The 27,439-nt window shown below is 43.3% G+C and overlaps 5 protein-coding genes across 5 annotated transcripts; 3 read left to right on the forward strand and 2 right to left on the reverse strand.

The window, feature by feature from the left end:
• Positions 1-2,929: 2,929 nt before the first annotated feature.
• Positions 2,930-10,183, reverse strand: GLRG_11857 (beta-ketoacyl synthase domain-containing protein; the record flags this gene model as incomplete). Its single annotated transcript, XM_008102536.1, has 3 exons — positions 2,930-4,216; positions 4,289-7,896; positions 8,011-10,183. The coding sequence occupies 3 exons, from the start codon at positions 10,181-10,183 to the stop codon at positions 2,930-2,932; spliced, it is 7,068 nt and encodes a 2,355-aa protein (XP_008100727.1).
• Positions 10,184-11,017: 834 nt separating this feature from the next.
• On the forward strand, positions 11,018-12,355 carry GLRG_11858 (major facilitator superfamily transporter; the record flags this gene model as incomplete). Its single annotated transcript, XM_008102537.1, has 1 exon — positions 11,018-12,355. The coding sequence occupies one exon, from the start codon at positions 11,018-11,020 to the stop codon at positions 12,353-12,355; it is 1,338 nt and encodes a 445-aa protein (XP_008100728.1).
• Positions 12,356-12,403: 48 nt separating this feature from the next.
• On the reverse strand, positions 12,404-13,804 carry GLRG_11859 (salicylate 1-monooxygenase SalA; the record flags this gene model as incomplete). Its single annotated transcript, XM_008102538.1, has 1 exon — positions 12,404-13,804. The coding sequence occupies one exon, from the start codon at positions 13,802-13,804 to the stop codon at positions 12,404-12,406; it is 1,401 nt and encodes a 466-aa protein (XP_008100729.1).
• A 919-nt stretch (positions 13,805-14,723) lies between these two features.
• Positions 14,724-16,225, forward strand: GLRG_11860 (FAD binding domain-containing protein; the record flags this gene model as incomplete). Its single annotated transcript, XM_008102539.1, has 5 exons — positions 14,724-15,421; positions 15,517-15,578; positions 15,642-15,720; positions 15,793-15,902; positions 15,990-16,225. 5 exons carry the CDS (start codon positions 14,724-14,726, stop codon positions 16,223-16,225), a joined length of 1,185 nt encoding a protein of 394 aa, XP_008100730.1.
• A 1,046-nt stretch (positions 16,226-17,271) lies between these two features.
• GLRG_11861 (kelch domain-containing protein) lies at positions 17,272-18,288 on the forward strand (the record flags this gene model as incomplete). Its single annotated transcript, XM_008102540.1, has 1 exon — positions 17,272-18,288. The coding sequence occupies one exon, from the start codon at positions 17,272-17,274 to the stop codon at positions 18,286-18,288; it is 1,017 nt and encodes a 338-aa protein (XP_008100731.1).
• Between the last annotated feature and the right edge of the window lie 9,151 nt (positions 18,289-27,439).

The raw sequence follows: 27,439 nt of genomic DNA on the forward strand, positions 1-27,439 counted from the left end.
AATACTATAATAAGATAAAAGGTTATAATACCTAAAGTATAGAGCTTATATATATTAAGTAACTAGTTTTAATACTACTATATATTATAATATAAAATAATATTAATAGAATAATATATATAATATATTATATAATATATAAAAAGAAAGAAATTAGAAAGTTTTTAAATCTTATAAGTTTTATAAATATAAAAGGTTACCTAGTTAGGTAATTAGTAGGGCTAGTAGTTTACTTACTTAAATAAAAGAGTAATTTAAAAGTAAACATTTTAGTTTTATTTTCTATTAAGCTTAACTTTAATAATTAAGATATATTTTATATATTTCTTTATACTTCTCTATATATATTATACTATATAATACTTTAAATACTATAATACTTAATCTCTAAGATATTATAAAACTACTACTTTAATATATAGAATATAATATAATACTTACTAACTATTATATATATAAATTCTATAGACTAGTAGAATAGTAATATAAAGAAATTACTTATATTATTTATATTAGCTAGTTAATACTTAGCTATACCTTCTACTCTTATTATAGTAAAAAGTAGCTTTAATTAATTTAGTAATATTAATACTAAAAGAAGAACTAATTTGTTTAATACTACTAGAAAAAGATTAATACTTATAAAGAAATAGTAAGAATCTAGTAGTTTAGATAATCTAGATAGTATATTTAATACTCTTAATAAGTTAATATATATAATAATCTCTTAAATATAAGATTTAAATACTTTTTTTAAAATAAGAAATTAGTAGTATAAAGAAAAAATATAATTAGAAAATTTAGAATTTAAAACGAATTTAAGTACTAAGTTATATATATTTATGTTAAGTTATTATTAGCTAAATATACTTAAATAGTCTTTATTAATTAAAAAAGATCTTAATATATAATAAGAAGTTTATTATTACTTAAATACTAATCTTATCTTACTTATATAGTTTAAAGTAAAGCTTTACTATATAAAATATTTAAATTATATATAGATTAAATAGTTATATAATACCTAAATAAAAGTACTTAAATAGAGTTTATTACTTTTATATTTAATAATACTAATAATCTTTACTTATTTCTTATTAAATATTTATATATATATTTTATAGTATTTATAATTAGAATATATAGTATTACTAAGTATAATAAAGTCCTAAAAGTATAATTATACTATAAAATACTAATATTTATTTTATATCTTGTATTGTTATATTAAATACAAAATATAATACAAAATATAATATAATATAATATAAATACATATATCTTTTTCTTAATATAATATAATATAAATATATATATTATATTTATATTATATTATATTATATTTATATTATATTTTTATATTATATTATATTTTATATTTTTTTTTTACTCTCTAAAGGTTAACTTACTTAATAAAAGTAATTAAAGTGTTATAGCTAGTTTCTAGATAGTAAGGTTTTTACTAATAGTAAGTAGAGGTTAGTACCTAGTTAATAGTATTTCTTTTCTTTATTATTCTTATTAATTACTTAGTAATTAGTTAAGGCTTAAGGTTATAAGGCAGCTTATATAGCTTTTTATTAATTAAATTACTAAGGTTAGATACTAAAAAGTATTTAAAGAATATATTATAAGTTAATTACTAAAGAGCTATAGGAGTCTGTCCTTAAGTGCTTCTACGTCTATTCTATATATAAGTCCTAACTATCTCTTAAATAGTTCCTTTAACTAATAGTTATAAAGTAAAATAAGTGCTTACTTAGGTATCTACTAAGCGCTTATTTTACTTATAAATAAGTACTTATTCTTTATCTTATCTTATGCTTATAGTTATATAACTTATACTATAGTTCTTTTGTTTTAAGAAGTTATCTGTCTGTTCCTTATTTCTTATCTATATAAATACTGCTGCTGCCTATTATCCTTTGTTAGGTAGGGTAATATAGCCTATAACTTATTAGGTTATAATATAAACACTTCTTAAGATAAAAATAGCCTTATAAACACTATTTATATTTAAATAGTAAGAAGTAAATAGTTTATTCTTATTAGTCTTACTAGTGTTATAAATAACCTTAAGGGTTTTATTTTAAGTAAATTAAGTAAGAACTATAGCTAAGTAACTTTTAATATACTAATTAGGCTTAAGAGAGTAGTTTTAATAGTAGTAGTAAAGGTATGTAATACACTATTTAATTTATAAATAATAAAAGTTAGTCTAGCTAAATATTAAGTATAATAATTAATATAGTAATTAACTATTAAGGGTAATATATATACTTATATCTTTATTCTTTTAGTTATTATCTTTAAAAAATTAATATCTTTTTTCTAAAGTATAACCCTTTTAGTATAAATTATATATAAGTTAGTATTTATAATATTAGTAAATCTATATTTCTCTTTAGATAGTTACTTACTTTTTAGTACTAATATTATAAAGACCTTAGCTACTTTATATAATACTTTAATAGTAATTAACTAAAAGTATAATTAAGGGTTAATCTAAATATAATTTCTTAAATAGGTAGTCAAGATTACGCTCTACTACTATAGACTTTATCTGCTTTTACTATAATTATATCTCTCAAAGAGCCTAAGCTACTTCCCTTAGGTATAAAACTTATATATAGGGGCTAGAACTTACTCCCTAGGTAAAACTATTAACCCTCCCTACCTATAAAGAGCCAATCCGTCGACATTTTCAGATTCCTGCGCCACAAAGCTTATTGGTCCAAGGTTCTAAGTGCTAGTTGATACTTGCTATAAGCAGGCCCAACGGCCTCGAAGCTAGAGACAAAAAAATAATTACTCCCTAACTAACCGTCTCTCTTCTCTCTCTCCTTGTCTTGTGAGGTCAGCGTTGAATCTTTTGGGGTCGAATTGCCTTTCCTTACCACCGCAACTACAGAAAACCATTCATCGTAAGCTACGGCGACAAGAAGCCCGATTCCTTCCACCTCCGAATAAACAAACGCGTCAAATCTTGGCCAAAGGGCCCAACTTGACGCATCGTGGGCGAGTGCTCCCGTGAATGGCTTGTCTCAAGCAACAGGCCGCCACACGAGATGTGCATGAAGTTAGCCTCGAGGAAGTCAACGAGCACATACGCCGGGTTCCCGGCTCGCGGCCCGACCTCGCGCACCCGCCGCACCCACTCGGCAAACGGAACCGCACACTCGCCGCCGTTATCATCCAACCCGAGCTCCCTTGCCAGCACAGCAATCATGTCCGCCCAGGGCTGCCTCACGGGGTTATCCACATGATACACTGCATAGGGCCGCGCCGCTACGACGAGCAAGTCTGTCAACGCGCCCGCTACGTCTTCCACCGGGGTCCACGTCAGCACGCCGCCCAGCCGTGGCAGCACCCCGAGCGTTTGCGACGACTTGATGATGAACGAGACGTGCTCGCCCGCGTTCCAGTAGCCGCTCACGCGCGACGCCGCGATCTGGCCCAGGCGCACCACCATCGCCCGGAACATACCGTCCCCGGCGGGCCACCGGTGCAGCGTCGCGTCCATCATCAGCTCGCACGCCCACTTGGCCTCGGCGTACCCGGCCGCCAGCACGCTCTCGATACCGCGCACGCGTTCCTCGGGTACCGCGCCCGCGGGCGCGTGGCCAACCACCGCCACCGATGACACGAACTGGAAGGTGATTGCATGTGGCGTCGTCGTCGTCGTCGGGGGCTGGCGCAGCGCCGCATCGCGCGCGAGGTCGAGCATGTGGCGCATGATGCGCAGCTGCGGCTCGAAGTGGCCGATGTCCCGCCCCAGGCTCATGAGCCAGCAGTTGTGTACAATCTCGCCGACGCTGCGGGTTAGATCGAGGTATGCCGCGGGGTCGAGGCCCAGCGCGGGCTGCGAAAGATCCGTCTCGAGGACGTCGAGCTTTGCTCTCGCGGCAGAATAGCGTGCCTGGCCAAGGTCTATGCCGGTCTTGGTGAGGATTGCTCGAAGCTGGCGGGCAGTGGCATTGCTGTTGTTGTTGGGCTTGCGGCGGTTGAGGCAGACAACGCGGGCCACGCTGGGATCTGTGGCCAGTTTCACTACGAGATGCGCGCCGAGGCCGCCTGTGCCTCCTGTCACGACCACTACGCGGTCTTGAGTTCTCGTGGCTCTAGGTGCGGTGATTGTGCCATCAGCGGCGGCAGCCATTTCTAAAGGGGCGGCCCAGCCTTGGGTCATGGTGCGGACGTACTCCATCACCACAGCCTCGCGGGCCGTTAGTTGTCAAGGATACTGGACACCCCCCTTCCGTTGGCCTCGTCGCTCTTCTTCTCCGACTGATGACGGGGGTGAAGTCGGCGTGGATAGGTCCGGCTCGGACCCGGCGGTTGGACTACTCCATTTGGTATTATCCGCATCGGCCGCCAAGACCGACGACGCTGGGATGGACGACGCCGTGTTTCCACGTGCCAGCACGCCTGGATTTTGTGTTTCGACGAGCTCCCGCACATGCAGCGTCAGGTCAGCAACGGTTGCCGCCTCCAGTAGGGCGCCCTCGTTGATCCTAAGCTTGAAGGCAGTTCGGATCTCAGACGCCAGCTCCATGTTCATGAGCGAGTCGATGCCGAGGTCCGCCAGCTCGCTGTCGTCGGTAAGATTGCACGTCTCGATGCCCGAGAGCTCGACCAGAATGCTCTTGAGCTTGCCAGCAACGTCTAGCGTGTCTGCGCCTCCTGTCACCGCCAAGGGAGACCTGGCATGGGAGACTCCTGACGGCGCGAGTCTCTGCCCCTTGTCTTCCATCTTCTGGTGGTTGGCGAGGTTGGAATATTGTGCTCCTGCTGCTGCTGCTTCCGTTGCTCCCGCTCCCGTCGGGTCTGAAGCCAGTCCCTGTGCTGCAAGCCCGGTACGTTGGGCTCCGGCGCACCGCACAAGCGTCTTCTGCATATGCGACCTCGGCACCTTAGCCCATCCCACGCCGAGGATGACCTCGAGTAGCTTCCCAGTACGAGAATCGAAAGCGAATACATCACTAACGGCCGTCTTGTTCGATGTGCGGTGGTGAGTCGCCAGCAGATGCATATCAGACGGTTGGCCACCATTGATATCCTCATCCAGACTTGGTGCTCTCAGCCACCGCTCCAGTCCGCTGAAGACATACAGACATCCGGGCTCCCGATCCACGGCCAAGCAGTTCATCCATATCCCGGCAACCTGGGCCAGCGTATCCGCCACGCAGGGCTGGAGCCACGAGTGACGGCCATCATAGCTGCTGCCGCCGTCGTCGACTTGGCGATTCACGATTGCGACGCTCTGGTTGTTGCGAGATACGAGTCGTTGGATACCACGGTATTCGGCGCAGTACTCGACGACTTCCTCAAACATGTGGTACACGTTGTCGTGTGAGAGACTGATGTCCAGGTCCACGGCGCTGCTGTGCAGCAGCTGCGTGATCTGGCCCATGTTGACGAGGCGTGCGAATTGCTCAATGTCCCGTTTGGCTGCTGGGTCGCTGCGGGAGGCGAGGCTGATTTCCCCGGACGTGTGCAGAATCTTGTTCTTCTCGGACAGCCCAAGGTTTGAAGCCAGGGGATCGTCGACCATATCGGTGCTATACAGCTCGAAGGAAATCTCGCCCCTGTTGTCGCCATCGCCTCCCCCGAGATATTCGTCGCCGCCGTTGGCAGAGCGAAGGAGACTACATGAAGTCGACGCAGGCGAAATCTCGAGCCAAACCATGCGAGCCGGGTTGTCACAGAGTGGTGCGAGGCAGACCACGTTGTGGATGTGCGGTTCCTGGCCTGATGCAATGAGCAAATCGTTGCTGTGTCCGTTATTCTCAAGTCCGACAGGCGTGCGCAGGGTCATGCAAAGAGCCTGGATGACGAGGTCCAGCTGCACAAACACCGGGCAGATACCTGCCGTGCGCGCCATGTGGTGACCGTTGACGAGCTTCTTGTATCGGGGGTGGTCGCTGACGACACGGAACCTGACCTTGTTGCTGTTACCGTCGTCTGCCAAGCCGGTGAAGCATACCAAGCCGGTGGCCGAGGTCTTGTCTGTTCCGGCACTGGCTTCTTCCTCTTGTGACAGCTCCCGGGGCGGAGGGAGACGGTCGAGCCAATGCCTCGAGGGTTCGAACTGGTACGGCGGGAGCAGTAGGGGCGGCGATGGGTCGTTCTTGGTTTGCAGGGGATGATGTGCCCAGAACTGCAGGGCTGGCCCGGCGCCGGCAGTCCAGAGTTTGATTGTTGCGTCCACGAGACCATCCCAGCACTTTGCTGAGCTGGTCGCTGGCCGGGTGCTGGTGATGATTACGGGCTGGAACTTGTAGTAGTCTCCATCCGACTGGCCAACGAGGGCCCGGCTGGCCAGGCTGGTGACGGTGGACGCGGAACCTGCCTCGAGGAAGATGGCACCCGTACTCTGGTGCTTTTCGGCCAGTCTCTCGATGGCATGGTGGAAGTATACCGGGTTCCGCATCTGCCTGGGTAAGAAGGCCGGGCCCAGCCTCTCCTTGTCTTCGGCACCCCCGAGCTCATCCGCTTTCTCCATGTGGATCTTCGGCTTCTGAAAGGTCAAGGTCTGGGCACACCGTTCCAGTTCCTCCACAATGTGTGGCTCGACAAGAACACTGTGGAAGGCATGCGTGACGTTCAACACCTTGGCCTTGAAGGGCCTGGCTCCTCGGGCAGCGGCGCAGGTCAAGGCTGCCTTTTGCGCGACCGCCTCGATGGCAGCGGTGGATCCGGCGAGAGTGAAGCTTCGAGGCCCGTTGTAGCACGCCACGGCTACCTGGCCCCCGGACTCGGCAATCAGGCCCTGCACATCCGCCAGGTCTGCCTCGACGGCAAGCATGGCTCCTCTGTCCGGGCCCCAGCGATCACGCACGAGACTGGCGCGTCTGACGACCAGTTTGACTGCGTCCCGCAGGCTCAGCACGCCGGCTACGCACGCCGCGGTGATTTCGCCGAAGCTGTGGCCGACGACGGCGGCTGGGGTGATGCCGCAGTCCATCCAGCTGCGAGCGCATGCGTATTGCAGTGCGAGGAGTGCAACCTGGAGCTTGACAGGGTCCGCGACCGGCGTGGTTTCGAAGATGGACGGGTAGATGCTGCCGACGCCTTGTGCGGTGGCGACGGCGTCGACTTCGTTGAGGTGCTTGCGCAGGATCGCCATGCGCTCGAAGACGTCCCTGTCGAGGCCTACGCTAGTCGATACTTGTCCGCCGAAGCACAGAATGACTGGCTTGGGGGTTGGGAGCGATGTGGAAGTGTCGGCTTGCAGCTGGGCATGCTCGTATGCTTGGAGCTTACGCTCGAGCTCGTCCAGCGTCGAGGCTTTCACGAAGAGCGCGCGGCGTAGGGCGTGGCTTTTCTGACGGTATACGCTCGCGGATATCTTGGCCATTGATGGCGGTTCGTTGTTATTGTTGTTGTTGGCTGTCGTCTTCCTCCCGAGACCCGAGATGAACTTGCGTAGTGCTCCAGCACCTCGTCGCAGGCCTTCCTCGTCGTGACCGGAGAGCCAGAATGGAAATTGCCGGTCTCCGGTCTCCGCAAGCGCCACTTTTCCCGCTTCCACCACCCTCGGCGGCGGCGGCGGCGGCTGCTTGACGAGGATGCAAGCGTTGGACCCCGAGGCACCGTAGCTGTTCACAAGCGCGGCTTTACTCGGGGCGTCCCACGCTTTGTCGGACCCGGTGTGGATTTCAATCATGTCTGCAGGGCTGGCGTTGAGAGACGGGTTGATGGTGTTGAAAGAGGCCTGTGGAGGGATTCTGCCATTGCACATCATGAGAATGACTTTGATCAGCGAGAGGACGCCCGCCGTGCACTCAGTGTGGCCGATGGATCCCTTCACCGACCCGAGCGAAAGTGGTGTCTGTCGCTTTGATGAGGCACCAAAGACTTGTCGGATCGCGCCGTACTCGGCCGGGTCCCCGACTGATGCCATGTCAGTCTATGTCTGTGTACGAAGCGAAGGCAAGCAGAGTTGGACGGCATTGCTGCTCTCGGGGTTGAGGTCCAAGTTAGGGTTAGGGTCGATGTAATACATACCAGCTGTTCCGGTGCCATGAGCCTCGATCACGGAAACTTGGCCTGGCTGGACACCCGCCTTGTCCAGCACTGTTTTGAAGAGGTCCGAGAGCGACGCTTCGTTGGGCACAACAATGGGCGTCGAGTTCTGGTTCTGCTGCACCACGGTAGCCCCAATGACGCCCAGGATCTCGTCCCCGTCAGCGAGGGCCTTGTCCATCCGCTTCAGGAACACGGCTGCAACGCCGTCCCCGCGGCAGTAGCCGTCCGCGCCGGCGTCGAATGGCTTGCACTGGCCCGTGGGACTTAGAAACGAAGCGCCCGCGAGGTCCTGGAACCACTGCGGCCCGCACATGACAAACGCGCCCCCGGCCAGCGCCGCATCGCAGTCACCGGCAAGTATGGCCTGGCACGCCTGGTGTACGGCGACCGCCGACGAGGAGCATGCCGTGTCGATGGTCACGCCCGGCCCCGTCCACCCGAAGTAGTGGCTCACCTTGCCGGCGATAAAGGCGCGCAGCTGTCCCGTGGCCGAGAAGGCAGAAGCGTCGTGGCAGGCGATGTTCTGCTCGTAGTCGCACGTGCTGCAGCCGACGAAGCAGCCCACGCGGCCGTTGGTCTCGTCCTGCTTGCTGTTGAAGTAGCCCGCCTGCTCGACGGCTTGGTACGCGACCTGCAACATGTGCCGCTGCTGCGGGTCCATGGCGGCGCTCTCGCGCGGGGACTTGCCGAAGAAGCGGTGGTCGAACTCGTCGGGGCCCGAGAGGAAGTTGGCGAACCACTTGCGTGAACGGTTGGGGGCGGCGGTCCGGAACATGCTTTTGTCCATGCCGAAGCCGCCGCCGAAGCGGTCCGGAGACACTTCGCTGTGCTGTGATACGCCTGCGCAGAGCACGTCCCAGAAGGCTTCGAGGCTGTCTGCGCCAGCCACCTTTGCGGACATGCCAACCACCGCTATGTCGTTCTCCGAGTACGGTAAGCCGTCCGGGCTGGTGTTGTTGCCCGGCGTCGTGCTGTACCCTATGCCCGTAACGGCGGCCATGTAGCTGTAGTCGACTCTCGTCGCAAGCTCGACAGACATGGACGGCGGTATGGGTCGCTCGAGGCCAAACACGACAATCTCGCCGTCGCGAAGAAACTCGCGCCGAACTGTCTGGAATGTCTCGAACCACCGCAGCTTTTCGACCAGGATGGCCCGCAGCGCGTGTTGGTGCAGCCGGCCGCCGTGGACTGCGCGCCCGCCGTTACTGTTGAGGCGTGGCGGCACCCGACACACCGAGGCGTCTGGCAGCTGGAACTCGGGGTGCGTCTCGCAGAAAGCGTCGAGCGAGCTGGTCGAGTGCCGGGAGTCGTGGTAGCGGCCGTGGAGGCCGGGGGTATTGGTGGAGCTCATGTTGGATGCCATCTCAAGGCGATGCCGTAAGGAGGAGAGTGTGTGCAGGGGACCGGTGATGGTGACGCGGTTGCGGTCGTGGTGGTTTGATATGTAGGTTTGTGGGAAGTCCGCCAGGATGCTGTCAAGTGTCGAGGGCACGCTGCTGCTGCTGCTGCTGTCTTCTCCCAAGTCCCATGAGATACTGATGGCTCCTGACTTGGGACCGTCCTGGCCCTCGAATATGTCCACCACACTTCCGATCAGCATGCCGAGCCGGATGGCTGCGGCCGCGTGCATCTTGAACTGGGCCTCGTTCTTGGAACTGGACGCGACGAACGCGCTCAAAAGACCAACACAGCAGCCGACAGCCTCCACCTCGGGCGTACCGCCAGCCGTGTCTGGCCCCGGCGACTGCTGGCCATGGCCTATGCCGGTGCGGGCCAGGAATTCGGCATACTGCGTTAGCTGGGCGACGACGACCAGCGGAATGAGCAACTTGTTGGGAAGCGGAAAGGATATTGACGCCGCCAGTCTTGCTGCCTCCTGACCGGTCACGTCTCTGCTGAAGAAGCGGGTTAGGTCATCTAGTTGCTCCACGCCTGCCTCATAGCACGAAGTGTCTTGACCCAGCGAGGAGAGGACAGAGCGGCATGTGGTATAGTCTGCCGGGAGGCCGGATACGATGTCTTGTAGCCAGCCTTGGCGAGATCGACTTGTTGCTTCACGGATTCTGGAAATGCTGGATATGTCCATCGACAGCGCCAGCGCGCCGAAGACCAGGAGAAGAGGCTTGTCGGCTGGACGTGGACTGAATGCCATGGCTGACGGCCTAAGTTTATGTCAGTCCTGTCTGTTTGATCCGGGATGTAAGACATTCTCCATTACCTCATTTTGACAACAGGGAGACAGTCTGGTAATATACTTTCGGACCAGCCTGTAACGGTCCAAAGCGAGTATCTTTGCAAATGGTCGTAGCGACGACTGCGAGTATCAACAGACGAGCATCAGAATGTACAGCAATCGCTCCTTAAATGACCGCTAGTCTGTTACGGCCACGTCACACAACAGTACTATCTCTCAGGTTCTTAGTATAGGTTCTATTGTATAAAAGCGGCCCAACTGTGGACAGCGCTCATCAGGAGTTCGGATGACTAGTCATTTCGGATGAACAAACAAGGAACACCCGTGGACCCTGTAAAGCACACTAACCGTTGAGCCAAGGCCTATCCCAAGCAATCTCAAAGCTTATTATCTAGTAAAACTCTAAGAGAATCCTACCTTGCAACTGCATGTATACATGCATGTAAGTACAAAAAGATTTTGCAAAAGATGCAAGGGTTCAGCGCCCACCCATCTCTTTTTTCAATGATGCGTAGCTATCACAGTGTAGCTTTTGAAGCAGGCGATTCCGGATTTTCCGTTGTTAAATTCCGGCACCTGTGGTATTGCCCGTGTTACAGATACTTGTCTAGATCATAGATGTATGCATTCTCTCGGCAGTTCTGGGATTGATATTCCCAGCCACCATGTTCTAGTCATCCCATTACACGGATAGGGGCATAGTTAACCTAATTTCCCCAGCCCACAGATGTGGTTCCATCGGCTTTACTGTCCACCTATATAAGGCCGGAAGCCACCGTATCCTTTTCACGAATGGAGATGAACTCTCGGAAAGCACAGAATATGTCTCCTTCTGTTAGGTCTCAAAAAGGCGTCACAGATACGGTAGCCGCAACAGACGAGAGTGCAGAGGCAACCTCGGCTACACCTGTCCCGCCTGGTCCTCCACCCGACGGCGGCCTTCTTGCGTGGCTTCATGTCCTCGCAGGTTTCTTGCTGCTTCTCAACAGCTGGGGAATCATCAACGCCTTTGGCGTGTTCCAATCCCACTATGAGTCGGGGGTCCTTTTCCAAGCTTCGTCATCCGCGATATCGTGGATCGGTTCGGCACAGGCCTTCTTCATCCTCTTCTCCGGAATCGTCACGGGCCCCATATACGACAGAGGCCACGCCCGGCCCTTGCTAGTCACGGGCGGACTCCTCATTGTCATCGGTCATGTGGCGCTGGGCAGCTGCTCCAAGTACTGGCAGGCCCTGCTGGCCCAGGGCATTTGCGGCGGCGTCGGCGCAGGCTGCCTCTTCGTGCCGACCATCTCCATAGTGCCAACATACTTCAGTACGCGCCTCGGACTGGCTGTAGGCATTGTCAACGCCGGTGCCTCGCTAGGGGGGGTCATCTTCCCCCTGATGCTGTCCAGACTGCTTTACAGCGTCGGCTTCGCCTGGGCGGTCCGGGCCATGGCTCTGGTCTCGCTCGTGACTGTGAGCCTCGCCGTCTGTATTGTGCGGCCGCGCCCCAAGCTGGAGGAGCCCAGAAAGCCCGTCGACTTGACTGCCTTTGTCGACAGGCCCTTCATGATGCTGGTCGTCGCAACACTCCTGGCGATGATGGGAGTTGTGGTCCTGCAGTTCTATGTTGCATCATTTGCCGACTTCTTTGGGCTGTTTCGCGGTGGGCACTCGGCCTACCTCGTGGCCATCTACAACGCTTCATCTTGCTTTGGCCGAGTCCTCCCCAACTACCTCTCGGATAAGATCGGTCTCTTCAACCTGCTGGCACCCGCAGCGGCCGCGAACGGCATCGTCATCCTTTGTCTGATCATCGTGCGGAGCCAGGCTGCCGTCACAACCGTCGCCGTCATCACGGGGTTTCTAGGCGGAATCATCATCGCCATGCCCCCGGTCTGTATGGCTCTGCTCACGGAGAACAAAGCCTTGATGGGCACGCGCGTGGGCACGGGATACGCTGTCATTGCTCTGGGTCTACTGTCGTGCGGACCTCTTGCTGGCGCAATCCTGGGCCCCGTAAACCATGATTATCGCTGGGAAGGCTTGTGGGCGTACAGTGGTGTGTCGCTGCTGCTGGGCTCACTGCTCTATTTGGCTATAAGAGTGCAAAGGGGCGGTCTTGAGGTGATGGTTAAAGTATGAGATTATACCAAATGGTTTGCTTCTGCATAGCACAGTTCATGTCGCACATTAAGCACCTCTTCTCGAGAGAAGTTCCTCATACTTCCCAATAGCCTCCTTTAGCATGCCTTCGTAGTCGAAATGCCAAATTTTGTGCGAGCGGTCCTTGATCTCTTCAAAGCATGACCGCACCTTCAGCAGCTTGGCCGGATCTCCCCACTCATGCTGCTGGTGCAGGTCGGTGATGCGCCGGCTACTGTTGACAAACCACTGGCACCGCGTGCGTCGGACGGCATCAAAGCTCGCAAATGCCGCCTCGAGCGCCGCGTACGGCCGCTCTGGAGGGGCTGTCTCCCGGCAGACGCGGTCGAGCAATGTCACGAGGCATAGTGCGTCCTCCATGCCGATGCCAGCGCCCGCGCCGTGCTGCGGTGCACTGGCGTGTGCAGCGTCACCGGCGAGCACGACGCGGCCGCTGTGGAAGGCGGGCAGGGGGTATTCGGCGAGGTCGAATATAGCCCATTTAGGGAGGGTTTCGGGCAGTACGCTGATGAGGTCGACGATGGTCGGGTTGAAACGGGCGAAGACCTCCTGTAGGTGTGCCTTGGAGCCGTCGTCAGACGTCAACTTGTGGTGGTCGGGCCACTCGCCCTCGTCCGAGACGAAAGCGGTGATGTTGACAAGCGTTTGGTTGGAGATGGCGTAGTGCAAAATGTTGGCCCCGGGGCCGACGTGGTTGTTGAACGTCTTCGCCTTGCGCTCTCCCAAGAGCCTGATGGCCGTGTCCATCGGGATGACGGCCCGGTACGCTGCAACGTGTGTGTAGGTGGGATACGAGGCCGGGTTGTCTCTGCCGAGCATGAGTTCTCGAACCTTTGACTTGATTCCGTCGCAGCCTATCACTGCATCAACAGTAGCCGTTGTGCCATCCGCAAACACCAGCACTTTCCTGCCAGTCCTCTCCCCGTGTCCGCCAACAGTCTCATCAACGATATCCTCTAGGCGCTTCTGCAGCTCAAACGCATCAGCTGGAAGCAGCTTCAGCAGCCGGGAGGCAAACTCGTCGCGCCTGACGGCTACGAAGCCCTTGACGCCAGCGCTCAGCTCGTACAACGGCTCTTGCCACCGAGGATCGCGGCCGGGGTGCGAGTTGAAGCCATCGACCCAGCGCAGGTAGTCGTTTGGGTCGGTGGAGCCGGCCGAGCTTGATAGCGGCACGGCGCCGGCCTGCCAGAAGGCTTCGAGGATGGCCGGGTCAAGTTGCTCCATGCATCGCTGTGCGCAGGCCGTGAAGGCGATCCCCGCGCCAACCTCGCCGAACGCCTGCGCCTGCTCATATAGCTTGACCCTGATGCCGCGATTCAAGAGTCCACATGTCATTGCCAGGCCGATGATGCCGCCGCCGATGACGGCCACTTCGAATGGCCGCAGCTCATCAGCCTCAAACTTGTGCCCTAGATCGGGGGACATATTATCTTGGTCTGCCTTGGACTTTGAGTGTCTACCTCTTGGACGTCTTCCGAGTAATCCAACCGGTCTGCAGCCAGGATAGTAGCAGCAATCTTCGGGGCGCACCTCTATATGACTGATACGAAACAGCCATGTTCAGCATTCCAAAGTTCTATAATGTATAGCAAACCCTCATAACGCATTAAACGTAATTACAGGTTTTATAGTTCGCTAAGCTTTTTCAATAGGTATAAAGCTGCTCCAGTATGCACCTGGGTATGTGAACACTCCGTGGTGGAGATCAAAGTTTAAGCTTTGACTGATGGTCCTTTTGATAAGGTGAAGCTTGGTACAAGCTTTTAGCATATGATGGGGCTGGCACTACCTTCCGATGCACTGGTCAGCTGTTCGAAAGGTAAAACGACGCTTTCGCTGAAACCCTCGCCGGCCACGTTCCACTTGATGGCTGGGCGACATCTTGTGTGTAAGAGGCGGTGTGGATTTCTACAGGTAATACTCCGTAGTAGTTTTGGAAAAGGTGGTGATGTTGACGGATGAGGGATTTTCGGATGGCCCGAATGTGGGGATGGCCCGCAAGTAGGGTGGGGGGTAGTTGTGTTGTTCCGTGATATTCTTTCCAGATAAGAGTGCTGTCATCCGTACGTGCCCTTTATACCCAAATGTACTTGACTCATGAATCTCGGTCCAACATCTGTCGGTTCATCCAGAAGGTTTGTAAGTGTGTGTGTTCCTAGTCATTTGCACTTGTCCTTGATCCTGTACGGTCACGTGGAAAAGTTATTCTAAAAGACGCTGCGCTTTTAATCGCGCATGATACGAACCAAGATTCCTTTCCTAACTCACTTTCCTTGAATAACTAATTCACTTTTTATTGATTGATGTGTTACTCGGTGCAAACCTGTCATCAAATCCACCCTCAATGCAGGTCATCATCGCCGGATCCGGAGTGGCCGGTCTCAGCGCCGCCATCTCCCTTCGTCGATGCGGACATTCTGTGACAATTTACGAGCGATCCTCACTGAATCACGAGTTCGGGGCCGCTATCAACGTGCCGCCTAATGTCGCCCGCTTCCTGGTAGCATGGGGACTTGATGTTGTCGAGGCCCAGTTCGTCCCGTCCGAGTCCATGTACATCTTTTCGCCCACGCAGCGGGACAAGGTGCTGGCCTACTCCGACTTCAGGCACAACATTAACAAGTACGGGGCACACTTGTATTATGCTCACCGCGTTGACCTACATTCAAATCTGAAACGCATGGCTACAGCGCCGGATGGGCCTGGGACGCCAGTCACGATTAAGACTAAATCTGAGGTTATGGCCTATGATCCCGAGACTCCCTCCATGACTCTCACAGATGGCACCATCCTCACCGGGGACTTGTTGATCGGGGCTGATGGGATACACTCAATATCTGTTGCGGCCATACTCGGCCATCCGAACCCTCCCAAGCCTGCCCAGCACTCTAACTGCTGCTATCGGTTCCTTATCCCCAGAGCCCTCGTTGAAGACGACCCTGAGACTAGCTTCTTCACTAAGGGTCTGGTGGGTTTGCAGGGCCTCCGAATCTGGCCGGATGTCGCGGGGAATAGGAGACTAGTCTACTATCCGTGTCGAAAGTAAGTCTCCGAGACCAAGAAAAACTACAAAATACCTCAGGGGCCAGATAGAGTAAAGTAAGTACATAGGGCTGACATGGATGCTTTACGAAAAGTACTCAAGTTCTCAACTTCACCATCATGTGTAGAAATGATGAGCTAGGTTCCGGCAAGGAAGGTGAGAATATCAACAAAGCCTATGACATTCTTCAGAACCGGCATCTCTGATAATTCTTCCTAGACTGGAACACGCCAGCAACCAAGGAGGAAGTCTTAAAGGCGCTGGAAGGCTTTGATCCTGGCCTCCTTTCAGTCGTTGGGTCAGTCTTTTCAGCCGCCCAAAGCGCTATTTACTTGGAAGTGACTGACATGCTACCTGGGATCAACAATAGGAAATGTCCAGAGTTCAAACGTTGGCCTCTCCAATACCGTCCACCAATTCCAACTTGGCACAAAGGAAACATGGCTATTGTTGGGGATGCCGCTCACCCAATGCTGCCGCGTGAGTTCATCCGTCTCAGACCGGAAAGATCGACTTCTGGTCCCTGGGTTATATATTGCGCTGTCTTTGCTGATACGTCCTTCACAGATCTGGGTCAGGGTGGAGCACAAGGCCTTGAAGACGGCCTCGCAATCGGCCTCGTTATGTCTGGAGCAACCAAGGCTGAAGTTCCGGAGCGATTGGCCGTCTATCAAAAAATCAGGCACAATCGCGCATCTGCCATCCAAATTATGAGCAACTACGGCTTCGACCAGAAGCCTCCTGGCGAAGTTTTGAACTATTTAGAAGGCCAGGCATTACCGAGTAAGTATAGTCATTTCTGAGTCCTACAGAAACGTTTGAATATTGCAACATCCGCCTACTAACGAGACGCCGGGTTAAAGCCAATGCAGAGCAAACGCTCGATTTCAATTATCGCATTAATCCAGTGCAGAAAGTTATTGATCACATGAAGTCACATGACCCAACGTTTCAAATACCTAGCGATTTCTTTTCCTGCTTAGATTTAGCTAGTCGGCAGCCTGTTATATAAGTATTATTAAGTTGAAGCACCTACTTCTGGCCCACCCCTAGGTATAGCCTACCTAAAAAATACCGCCTAGCTACCTACTTTCTAAAAACCTTCCTACTTATAAATATTATAATATTGTCTACTCTAAGCTAAAATACTCTAAATATTAGTTATATATATACATTCTTTTTTACTTAATAACTTTATATATTTAAGACAAACTTATTAAATACCAAGTCCTATAATAGATAATATATTATAACTATATAAATTAGTATTAACCCTTTTTTATATATATATTATAGATTTTCTCTTATCTATGTAGTGAAATCAATCCCATAAATTACTTATATGTTTTCTCCTACGCACAGACTCCCTAGCCTACTTTGTTGCTAAACCGCCTACTTTAACAAATGTTATAATAGTTTACATAGTACTATGTAATAAAGGTGGTGATGTTAATGGATGGGGCATTTTCGGATGGCTCGGATGTGGGGGTGGCTGGATGTGAGGCAAGGTGGTAATGATTTAATTTAATTTAAATGATTCCCACCTCGCCAAACGATGTCGTAGGTCATTTAAAGTTCAATAGGTACTGACTCGGATCAGAGCAAAAAGTAACCTTAAAGTCGGGTTCCGGAGGGAAAACAGAAGTACCGTGTGTGGAGGGACTTTCAGGGGCTCAAAGCCATATCACCTATAAGGGAGAACAGGTAGGAATCATAGCTGATTCCTTTCACACGGGCTCATTGTCAATAAGTTCTCTAGGGATCAATCGAACAGCTGCTTACACACAAGCAGCCTCATATGGATATCCGCATCCTCTCGTTCTGTATCCTGATAAAGACGTTATTCACAATGAACACCAAATTTTTAACACCACTCTTACCGCTCTTGTTTCTATCCCGACATGTTCTCTCCCTACCATCCAATTCTGACTCTTGGCACTTACTACCTCCCATTCCACTCGGCCCTCAGCAGGAAGAGAGCGTTGCTGCGATCGGCGGCGACATTTATATTGTCGGCGGCATCAACCTTGTCCCTCCCAACGCCACAACCATACCCTCTGTGAGCTACATGCAAGTCTACTCAACAACCACCAACACTTGGCGCCGGGTCGCCGACATCCCCATGGCTGTCAACCACGCCAACATGGCTTCCCTCAACGGGAAGCTCTACGTCCTCGGCGCCATCGCCGGCTCCGGCGTTAACTACCCCATCGCCAACAGCTTCGCCTACACCCCAGCCACAGACACATGGGATGCCCTGCCCCCCATGCCCGCAGGCACCGAGCGCGGCGCCGCGGGGGTGGGCGTCTGGGGTGACAACATCGTCATCGCGGGTGGGCTGAACTACACCGACTTCCTCAACGGGGCGCAGACGACGGTGCCGTGGACGTCCATGTTCAACACTCGCACGCTGCAGTGGGATACGGCATTCCCCGACCTGCCCGACGGAGGCCGCGACCACTGCGGAGGGGTCGTGCTTGGCGACACGTTCTACGTGGTGGGCGGACGCGTCAGCGGCGAAAGAAACGTCCGCGGGACGGTGTGGGCTATGGACCTGGGAAACGCGACCCGGACGTGGGTGGAGATGGAGGGTAAGATGCCCACGCCGAGGGGATCACACTCCACGGCGTTGGTTGACGGCAAAATTTATACCTTTGGGGGAGAGGGGAATCCGGTCGGGAACGGCATATTTAATAACGTCGAGGTTTACGATGTAAAGGCTGATAGCTGGGAGGTTCTGGCGCCCATGCCAGAACCGCGCCACGGCACTGCCGCTGCTGTTGTAGACGGTCGTGTATATATACCTGGGGGGGCCTACAAAGGGGGAGCAGGTGCCGTAGACTCAAACCAGATGTTTATTCCTTAAGCAACTATAAAGTAGCTATAAGTGTTCTTAATAAATTTAATAAAAGCTAGGCTTATAACTTTTATAACTTAAGGTATATAGTAGTAAATAAGGTTATATAAAGTAATAAAGAGTTACTTAAATAATATTATATAGTACGGAGGAGCCTGTCAATAGTCCATGCGGGAAATGCCAAGACCACCCCATGTCAAGTGGCAAGGGTAATTACAGGGGTGCCCACCAAAAGTGATTGTAGCCAACATTTCTTGCCCCAAGAGTGTCCCAAAGAGCGCCAAAGTCAAGCTAGATTTGAGGCTTTTGATGGCTTTTATTCGCTATATTTCACCTCCAACCGGTATCTGCTAGCTTGCCGGCCCTCCTTATACTTATTACTACTATTAAGGGCAATAATAGCCTTAATATAGGCCGGTATCTGTTTAATTTAAGCCTAGATTTTCTCCTAAGGTAATACTTACTAGCACTCCTACTATACCTTTACAGCAGCAGCCTAGTTAACTAGTGCCCCCTTCCTTATTATAAATCGCTTTATCTACAGCCAGTAAGGTTTAATAGGGTTAAGGTTAGGGCTGTTACTACACTAAAGTATCTTCTAAATATTATAGGCAGCATACGTATAGTAGATATAGTAGTAGTTATAGGAAGGTGCTTTATCCTCTTAAACAATAGTGCTAGGCAAGCACTCATTAGTAACAAATAGGAAGAGCTTAGGTAAAAGGATCTCCTTCTAGTAACAGTACTAGTTAATTCCTCCTTTACCCTTACGGGTCAACTTACTAGTATAGGCGTTCTAGCAAAAAGTCAGTTTACAGCCAGGGATCTGTTAGAGCTAAAGCCAGGCTATCCTATTCTCTAGCTCCTATTTAGCACGCTTAACAGGCTTAAGCTCCTTATTTAACGCCTTAACCTTAGCAGCAGCAGCTTATTACATTACAGCAGACTTAGGTGACTAGCAGTAGCAAGGGCCTTTCTTATTATACGTAAAGCAGCCCTAAAATATAAACTTAGTATACCCCTTCTATTAAGCATATATACATAACTTTATATAGGCCTTATAGACCCTTTACTATAGTTAGTAGCTGCTATAACAGTAGGATAAAATAACAGATGTTTTATTAGACTATATAACCTTCTTTTAATCCTCTAGAGTCTAGTAGTAATAAGCTAGGCACTAAGAAAGCCTCTCTTACTTTATCTAATAAGATAAGCCTAGTTTCCTTATAGGTTTAGTCTTTCTAAACCTATATTACTAAAAGATCTAATAGACTATTAAGGCCAAGAGATCTATATTAAGCTCCCTTTATAGCTTACTAGCTATATTAGCATACGTCTTTTCTCTGCCGTATTAGTTATAGTAAACCTTTTGTATAATAAGGTCTGCTACTATAGGTGTTACCTTCTTTAGCTAGCTAGTTTAAGGGGTATTATTATAGTGCTTAGGTAGTAAAAAGAAGGTAGGAGCAGTTAGGTCAAAGCCATACTTTTTCGCATAGGCAAGGATATCTTTAACTATACGTTAGGAAATCCCTAGGGCTTTTGCCACTTTGTCAGCTGATTTACCTCCAATACGACTTCAAAGGGTAAGAATAATTGCCTGTATAACAGGGTCAACACGCACTATAATAGTAATAGTTACAAGGTAAAGAAAGTAGTGTTATTATTATTATTATTGTTATTATAATAGGATTATTACTCTTACTAGGGCCCTAGTTAAGAAAAAGAAAGGGGATAAATCTAGTTAATCTAATTAGCCGAATTATATTAAAGTAGGTCTGTAATCTATAGGGTAGTCTTAGTATTTCCCATATAGACTATTAACAGGCTCCTCTATACTTTTTTAAGTAAAAAGGTTATTATATAAAGTATAAGTATAAATATAAATATTAAATGTGGCGGAATTACACGTGAATTAACCGGCGAATACACGGTTGCCCTACGGCGAATCGTCGGGGAATAGGCAGTAAATTAGCCCCACTTTTAGGGCAAGTCCACCAATAATATCGCCAGGATTAGCTAGGGATTTCCTAACTAAGAAATAGGGGGTTCTCCCTATTTCTATAGTGATTTACTATAAATATATAATATATAATAAAATTAATTAAGTAACTATTATAATCCCTACTATTTAATAATTAATAGTCTAATACATACGTCTATAATAACTAATATACTTATCTACTAATTAAATACTATTATAATAATTAATAAGAACTATAATAATAAGGTAACTATCCTATAATTATATAGTAATTAGTTTACATAGCTTAATACTATCTAAGTAAAAGTAAAGCGTTATAATCTCTAGAAGTATATTAACCTAGAGGTTATAGTAGTAGACTAATTAATCCTTAAGATATATCTAAAGAAACTAATAAAGCTACTTATAATATAATATCTATATACCTTAACTAAAGATAAGCTTACTACTTACTAAGAGGTTACTATAGCTATAGTAATTACTAAGATATTTTAGTAAGTAACTATATAGCTATATATAGTAAGAAGTAAAGCTATTATAACTATACCTAATAGGCTTATATATAAAACTAAATATATAATAACACTAGATAATCTTAACCTATATAATCTTACGTACTTAAATAGTAAGATAAGCTACTATTATAAGGAAGTATATAAGTATACTACTTAGTAAAAGGACGTTAAAGACGTAGCTAATATAGTTAAATTTACTATATCTATAGATCTTTAAGAAAGATATTATAAATCTAATAAATTACTAGCTAAATAGCTTAATAAGCTTAATATAGTAATAAGAATAACTAAAAAAGAGTATATAAAGTATACTTATAATAAATATAGTAAAGTGTTAGTAAAAGCCTAGTAAAAGGCCTTAACTACTAAGAAAGATCTTACTATATAGCTTAATAAATAGAACGCAGCCTATAGTAAATTAGTATAAGTTAATTTACCTAACTACTAATAGCTATTAATCTAGTTTAATAACCTTACTACTATTTTATAAAATAGTTTACTTAGCTCTTAGCTAGATTTATATATAGTAATAAGTAAAATAATAAGTAATTAGAATAATCTTAACTAGTAGTCTCTTTATAAGATAGCGCTAGAGAGAGTTAAAGCCTTTACTAATAACTTACTGTATTATAGCTAAGCAGGCTATAGCGTATTTAGCCTAACTAGAGGTAATAATAATAATAGCCTAACATGTGCTAAAGGCGTAGTAAAAGATAATAAATTTAATAATAAGAGGTATTACTACTAATAAAGTATAAGTAAAAAGGTAAAATACCTTATATACTTTAGTGCTTATTTATTATAACTTTACTACTTTATAAATAAGTTATAAAGGCTTAATAATTAGTAAGTAAATACGTAACGTTAGTAATAAATTAATAAGTATATAGTAAGTAATCCTAAACTTACTAAATAAGTATAAAGAATTAAAGCTAAGTTATATTAACTATATAGTAGATACTATATAAAAGTAGCTTTTTATATTACTTTATAAGGCTATAAGCTAGGTAATTTAGCCTTACTTAATTTAGGCACTACTAACTATATATTTAACTATATATTATAGTTTATTATGTTAGTAGTAGCCTTAATTAGTAACTATATCTAGGCTAGTACTACCTAAGTTATAATTAAAGGATATAGTACTATAAAGATTACTTTAAAGGGCGCTAATAGCTTACTAATAAAGCTCTATATATATAACGTAATATATTATAGCGCGTTTACTATATTACTTATTTCTTTTATAAGGCTACGCTAGTAAGGTATATAGTAAGATATAAGCCTAGGTAATAATTACCTAAGGCGTATAGATTATAGCCTTATAGGCTATATTAAGGAGTAAGCTAACTAATAAGTGCTTAAATATTATAAGTAATATAGCTATAGCTAAGATAGTAAAAGCGCTTTTACTATACACTATACTAATAATTTACTAAAACCCCTATAAGTAAGAAATAAATATATAATATTAATATAGTAATAACTACTTTATAGTAATATAATAATATAGTATAAGCGTCTTAGCTACCTAGGTGCTAAGGCTTTATAAAGGATTATAAATACTATACGTAAAGTATATCTAACCTAAGTTAACACTATAATAATATAAGACTATAATTTATATAGTCTTAGTAAGATAAGGCAGTAGATTTACTACTAGCCTTCTAAATCTATTATAAATATAGCGCTAGGTAATTACCTAGCGCTAGACTTTTATAATCTTAAATAAGGCTATATAAGATACTACTTAGTAATAATAATCTTAGATTAAGTAATAGGCCTAGCGTAAGATTTCTACTTATATAGCTACTACTAAAATACTATTAAATTAATAATAAAAGGCTTCCTTATAATACTAAAGACTAAATATTTAATTACACTAAAAGTTATTAAGGCTAACTAAGAAATTTTATACGTTAAGTAACTTATAGAGGCACTTTTTTATTATAAAATCTTTATTAAGCTATTAGTAGTAAATACCTAGGCTTAAAATAGTAGCGTTAAGTAAATTACTATAATTATTAAACTTAAGGCGTAATATATATAGATTAATATAAAATTACCTAAAGTCCTATAGCCTAAAATTATAACTATAGTAATATACTTTTATAATTAACGCTATTAGTAGCTTAGAAGTAGAAATCCCTATATTAACTATTTTACTTATATTTTATACTTAATAAGTACACTAAGCCTTTACTAATAGTAAAGCTAGATCTTTTATATCTATAAGCTTATAGCTACTAAGTGTATATACTAACAGCAGACGTATAACTATTATAAAACTACTAGTAAAAGCTTACTGCCTGTATATAGATTAGATTCCTTATTAGATATATATCTAGTAATTTATATTATATCTAGTATCTAGCGTAAAATAAGGTTTTTACTATATATAATATAATATTTAATAAGAAATAAATCTTTAATAGATTAATAAATAGATTACTTAATAAGCTTTATAAAGCTAATCTTATAGCAATTTAATAACAAATTAATAAGCTAATTATAGCTAGTAATTAATCCTTATTACATAAAGAAGCTAATAAAGAAATAAATAAAGTAATAGAACATGCTAATATTACTCTACTAGGCGCTTTATAATTAGGTAACGTACTAGAATATCTATATAAGCAGGTAAGATTTACACTTCTCCTTACTTTACTACTATTACTACTAAGTGCCTTTTTTATAGCTTTTATAGATATTAACGTAGGGGGTAGTAAAATAAGAACTAATAGTTCTAAATTAATTAATCTAACAGCTAATAGCTAAATACTTACTAATAGTAAAACAATTAATAAGTAAATACCTAAATTAATAGCTTATAGCCTATAAGCTAGCAACTTACTAGCCTATAGCCTATAAGCTAGTAACTTACTTAAGGTAATTAAAGCTAATAATAGTTTAAATAATTTATTAATAGCTAATAGCCTATAAGCTATTAACTTACTAAGAACTAATAGTTCTAAAATAATAAGGATAGTAATCCCTTATAACTTATCTTATCCCTATGTAATTAATTTATAAGACGTTACTAAGTGTAAAAAGGTGTTTAATTCCTAAGTAACTACAGCTAGCCTATTAGGTAATCTCTAGCTAGTAGTAACCTTATTTAAAGGCGTTATAAAAAGGTATTACCTTACTATATATATAGGTAGTTAGATTACGCTAAGGACTTTATTTAAGGCTGCTTTCCTTATAAGGCTTACTTTATAGTAAAAGATTACAGACTACACATAAGGCAGCTTGTAGGTAATAACGTAGTCTAGTATATTATAAAGTTAACTAATAGGTAAAGATTACTACTTTTAGCTAAAGCGTGCCTATAGCTAAGAATTAATTAACTATATAATACCTAATAGGTATAATAATTATAAAGACGTTACTAGTAAATTACTAATATATAATAGAGGAGTTACTAGACTTTATAGGCTAATAGGTACGTATTAGAAGTTACTACACCCTCTGCTAATCTATAGATAGTTAAAAAGCTACCTATAAAAAAATTAATTTAAAGATACTAAAATAGTATATCTATATAGGTATAAAATATTAAAATCTTAGGTAATAGTGCTATAAGTAGTAGCTAAAGGGTATTAAATCTTTAGCTGCTACTAGGTATATACTTATAAGCTTAATAAATATAGTTAATTAACTAAATTTAAAGTAAAACTTATTATCTATAGTAACTAATAAGTAAAGGATTTATAAGATACCTATATAGCTATATTAGTAAGTATATTATTTAAAATACTTATAGTAATAGCTACTTACTTTAATCTAGAATTACTTTAATATAACGTAGTAAATACGTTTGTTTATACTACTATTAATAAGGTAGTATTTATAGAGATACCTCTAGGCTACTAAATTACTAGCTAGATCTTTTAGTTATTAGAAGCACTTTATAGGCTTTAATAATCTCCTCTACTATAGTAAAAGCACCTTAAAGAAGGACTTACTATATAAGGATTTTACTAAGTGCTTAGTAAGAATTACTATTAGAAAAAGGATTATATTATATTCTTCTTTTATATTAATAACTATATATTAGCCTATTACTATATAGATAAAGCGTAAGTAAGTAATAAAATAGCAGCTTTTTAGTAATAATACTACCTTAAAGGCAGAGGCCTATTATAATAGTTCCTTAGCCTTAAGGTAATTTATAACTAAAGTAACTACTATCTCTAGCTCTTATAAGCAGTATACTATAATAAAATAACTAAACTACTACTAATAAATAAGAAATATAATAAATTATTACCTATAGTAAAGGCTAAGCTATTACTTAGTAAATATATAGCCTTATTATAGGAGGTTAATTAATATTAAAAGAAGGTAGGGATAATCTTATACGTAGTAGTAATAACTTAGCTAGATATTACTTTTATAGCTAGCTAGCTTACCTACTTTAACTATAATCTAAATCTAGATTACTAAAAAGTAGTAAATTATATACTTAAATATTTTTACTATATATAGCACCTTTACCTTAAATATAAAGTAACGCTAGATAGTAAAAATAATACGTTAGAGGTTACTTTAGACGCCTTATTTACTAATAACTTACTAAACTATTATAGCTTATAAGCGTACGTACTAAAGCTATTTAGAGGGCTTATCTCTTAGTAAGCTAATAAGTAAGATATAGTAATAACGTTAACTACTAAAGCTAAATTACTAGCCTTATTATTTACTATAAAGGAGGCGCTTTTTACTAGCAGATTAATTACTACACTAGGTATTTAACTATTAATATAAATAGGAACTAAATTATTACTTAATAAGCAGGTAGCTACTAAATAGCTACTAACTATTTACGTTAGCTATAATAATACCTAGACTATTAAGCTTATTACTAAGGAGCTTATCTAACTATAGATAAGGCTATAGTATATAGATATTTATAACTACTAGCTATAATAAGAAGTAGTAGTAGATTAGATTACTATTAAATATAAGAAGTCTACTAAATTAATAGCTAATAGAGTAATAAAAGCGCTTAGCGCACTATAATTTACTATATTTATAGCTTAATTAAATATAAGTAATTAATACGTATACCTTAAAGTAAATTAACAGAAGAATTAGCTAATAATAAAGTAAAGCTTTACTACTAGATAGAGGAGAAAAACGTATAGGATATTAAAGGATAATTAACAAATAAATAGGCTATATATAGAGGATATCTAGCGCAGGCTCTGCGGCAATTAACTGCGTTACTAGCGCTAAGAGGGTGTATTAAATATAGTAGAATTACATGTAAATTAGCTAGTAAATATATAGTTACCTTATAGCAAATTATTAGGGAATAGGCAGTAAATTAGCCCCACTTCTAGTAGTAAGTCTACTAATAATATCGCTAGAATTAGCTAGGGATTTCCTAACTAAGAAATAGGGGGTTTTCCCTATTTCTATAGTAATTTACTATAGATATATAACACATAATAGAATTAATTAACTATTATAATCCCTACTATTTAATATATATACACTAGCTATTACATAACTTTACGTAGTATAGTATAGTACTATAAGTTATTTTCTAGTATATATAAGTTATATATAGGACACTGCTTACTTAGTATATATATAGTATATACGCTAGATATATAAAAAGAGGTAGATATAGAGGTAGTTAAAGGGGTAGTTAAAGGGGTAGTTAAAGGGGTAGTTAAAAAGGTAGTTAAAGAGGTAGCATAGATAAAATAGCTAATAAATTAACTAGATAGAAAAGTAAGTATATAAAGATAAATAGATTTTAGTATATACTTAGCCTTAGTAAACTATACACTAGGCTTATACCTAATTTCTCCCCTATCTTTATAAATATACCTAATAATTCTAGTAGTAACTCTAGCCTTTATACCTATATGTTACCTATTTAGTCCTTAACCTTATCTAATACTAAGGACTAAATAGATAATATAGGGTATAACAGTGTTAATAAAGATAATACTAAGGGGAGTAAAAAACACTTAGCTAGTGCTTAGTATATACTAAGTAGATAGCTAAATAATATAAGTTACCTTAACCTTATAGATCTTAATTACTAAGTAAAATAGGATACCTACTAGCTTAATAAATACTATTAGGGTTAAAGAAGAGCTAATACCTTAGATTTACTATTTAAGATAGGCTAGACTTAGGTATTCTCTTAATATATACCTTATATATACTAGCTATATACTTAGTATATACTTATTATTCTCTAGGAATCTCTCTAGTAGTTTAGTATCCTTCTTAATTATAGAGGTAAAAAGAAAATAATAGTAACGTCTATTAAAGACTATCTTACCCTACCGGTTTACATAACATTGAGAAGTGACGATCGCGGGCTACTGTACCGACTTACGCTTCCCCGTGATGATCCGACCAAGCACAGCGTGCTGGGCTAATAGCCTATCGTTAACTGGTATTTACGGAATCCGTACCCTCCGGACGACGTAGCAGACGTGACAACTCATAGAATATTAATCTACGTATCCCTACGATACGTGAAATGTGATAAAATGTCCATATCCTCAGCGGACACCTCTGTCCACAGCACGGTTAATCTCACGTATCACGAGTAGTAATCCGCGAGACAGGAATCTCTTGGTAAACTGTATGCGCGCGTTCGGACGTGATGCTGACCGTAGAATATGCAAAC

This window comes from Colletotrichum graminicola (genome assembly GCF_000149035.1).
Source record: "Colletotrichum graminicola M1.001 genomic scaffold supercont1.150, whole genome shotgun sequence".
NCBI lineage: Eukaryota > Fungi > Ascomycota > Sordariomycetes > Glomerellales > Glomerellaceae > Colletotrichum > Colletotrichum graminicola.